The 2790-nt window shown below is 37.6% G+C and overlaps 1 protein-coding gene across 1 annotated transcript in view; it reads right to left on the reverse strand.

Annotated features, from left to right (window-relative positions):
• Positions 1-2790, reverse strand: part of itga9 (integrin, alpha 9) — a 71291-nt gene that overhangs the window by 19873 nt on the left and 48628 nt on the right. Inside the window, exons 17-18 of the mRNA XM_014005308.1 lie at positions 1409-1485; positions 889-1036 (exon numbers count right to left, since the gene is read on the reverse strand). Coding sequence (XP_013860762.1) covers positions 889-1036; positions 1409-1485 — 225 coding nt within the window. The remainder of the gene's footprint in view (positions 1-888; positions 1037-1408; positions 1486-2790) is intronic.

Here is a 2790-nt window from a genome sequence, read left to right on the forward strand (position 1 = left end):
TTATTATTGTTATTATTATTGTAACTTTAATTTGACAGGATGAGATTTCTCAGGGAAGAATTTGAAGCAAGATGTGATAAAATCCACCAATACCTCTGACACTTTAAGTTACAGGGAAATATAAGAAGTCCTGTATTTTTGCCACAAATTTTACTATAATACCTGTACTGCCTGGCCAAATAAAAAGTCACACACTAATATTTCATTGGACRGCCTTTAGCTTTGATTACAGCACACATTCATTGTGGCATTGTTTCGATAAGCTTCCTAGACCTGACCAACTGCAGCAACCCCAGATCATAGACTGCCCCCACAGGCCTGTACAGTGGGTGCATCCGCTAAGACCATGGGTCCCCACTATCCTTCCAGTTCTTAATAATACATCGGACAGTTCTTAACACAATTTTAGTAGTTTCTGCAATCTCCTTAGGTGCTTTCTCTGCTTGATGCCAATGARTTGACCCTTCTCAAACAGACTGACATCTTCTCCAAGACCAGTGTCTTTCAACATGGTTGTTTGAGAAATGAGAAGCAACTCATTGCACCAGTTGGGGGTTAAAAAACTTCATGCAATAATTATTCCATGGGCAATTATCTTACAGCTGCAACAATTATCCAATAGGAGGCTCGTACCTGTTTGCTTAGTTAAATCCATGTTGTGCTGTATTTTCTAAACTAGGCTCACTTTGCCTATAACTCATGCAGATTCAGTATAATTATGAAGAAATGCTCAACATTCTGCTGAGAGCAGAAACTTTAACGTGCGGCTCAGTAACATATGGTTTTATATTTTGATTTTAGTCAGCTTCATTAGCATGCAGTTGGGTAACAGAAATAAAAAGGTGCATCGGAGTAAAAACACTAACAACTAGTTCAAAAGCTACGGACCTTCTGCCAGAAGTTGATGTAGAAAATTTCGCTGGAGAAGTTGAAGTAGATGTTGGTGTCGTAGGCGTCGTCTCCAGCATTGGAGATGGTCACGTTTAAGGAGACGTTCCTCACTCCTCCGAGAGCCAAATGGGGTCGGATATATCGCCTGGATTGAACACAAATTAAACAATAAAAATATTTGCAAGCAAAAACTCGCATCTACAAGCCTTGAGTGGAAATGTGTTAAAATGGTTCAATTTTACAGGGGAAAATTTGCTCATGTTTAAAGTAAAACCCTGATTTTGTGCAGAAAATCTGCTTGTTAGCAGAAGAAAAAAAAAAACTAGAACGAGAAAGAGAAACACAATAAAAACTCCCAAACTCTGAAAAGACATATGGATAATCTCCAGGCGTGCGTCATGCTTCCACTGCCCACACCCACATGACCTATGATGTCAGTCTCTGAACTGGTGGAAAAGGCAGACCTCGAAGGATTCTTATTATTGAAGTTATTATTTTTACTTTTTGTTGTTTTTACCCAGAAAGCAGCAGTTTCCCGTGAAGCCTCAGGTCTGCAGCYCAGTCGTCTGACAGACAGTTCTTCTCAAACCAGGTCTGAGGAGGAAACAGGGCAGGACACGGTCAGGATGACCTCATGCTGTTCACTAAACACACACACTCTAAATTCAGACTAGGGGGCAGTGTTGGGCGGTTGTTGGAAATAACCAAAGATTTTTTTTTCATTCACAGAAAAACTTAAACTTCTTTTATTTAATTAGTTTGAGGATTTGAGGCTGAATAATGAAGGAAAACTTAGGTCAAGTAGTGATTAGTTTCTGTATAATGTAGGAAACTTAACTTTAGGTTTGTTTTTTTAACACAAAATCTGCACTGAAGAAACACATGTGGGGTTACAGGAGTGTCGGAGAGAAAATAAAGCAATCAGTCTTTTTGGATTCCACTCAAAGAGAATCAACACAGTTAATAATCAGCTGCTAACCAGACCAAATCATTACAAGTCCATTACATTTTTTTCTCTTCATTCTTTAAGGTCCTGTCACACTATAACAGTTTTAGACTTATGCTGACTTGTGAAAAGTTTGTTGCAACTATTTTACTCACATTGGCTCTATATTAAATATAATTGTTTGCATTACAGCATAGGTCCAAAAGAGGCTTTCAGTAGATTTGTTTTAAATTCCATCTTCAGGACATCTTTAGRGWTGGACAAACTTTTCATAAGTTGGCACAAGTTGTCTAAAATGTTATAGTGTGACAGGGCCTTCATGTAGTTTGTGGAATAAAAAAAGGCTTAAAGATTATCAGGTGTGGGCCTATGGGGCGCCAAGTGAAAAATGAAAGGTTAAAAAAATTCACTAACAAATTTTTTTATTATTTAGCTCACTTTATGAGTGTTAAATTCCCCCCTAACATTTTATTGTTATTTAGATTTAGTTCATTTTTACTAAATGTTAAATTTAAATGTCAAAAAGTTTATTTAAATATTAAATCCTAAATCTAAATGTTTAAATCTAAATTTAAAAGTTTAAAAGCTTAACCTTAAATGTTAAAGTTCACATTTAGGTATTTTGGAATGGAACGCAGCCTTTGCTGTTGGTGCTTGGCTCATGMTATGACATCATCATCCCGAGACAATAGCAACCGCTAGCGCTCCAATCTAGCCTAAAGTTCCCTACAAGACATCAAACTTGCAGTTATGTCTGGTGTCTGAGTTGCACTTCAAACTGCTGGACCACAGGTACCACCCTTATTGTTTTTATGAACACATTTTGAATTTAGATTTTAAATATTATCTTCAGCAGCGCCAGCAGTGGCTAGCGGCGGCCATTGTTGATGTTTGTCGCAGGAGGACGACTTCATGTTGTTTGTCCGACGCTAACTTCTGCTAACACTTAACAC

Source organism: Austrofundulus limnaeus, unplaced genomic scaffold (assembly GCF_001266775.1).
Source record: "Austrofundulus limnaeus strain Quisiro unplaced genomic scaffold, Austrofundulus_limnaeus-1.0 Scaffold0, whole genome shotgun sequence".
Lineage (NCBI taxonomy): Eukaryota > Metazoa > Chordata > Actinopteri > Cyprinodontiformes > Rivulidae > Austrofundulus > Austrofundulus limnaeus.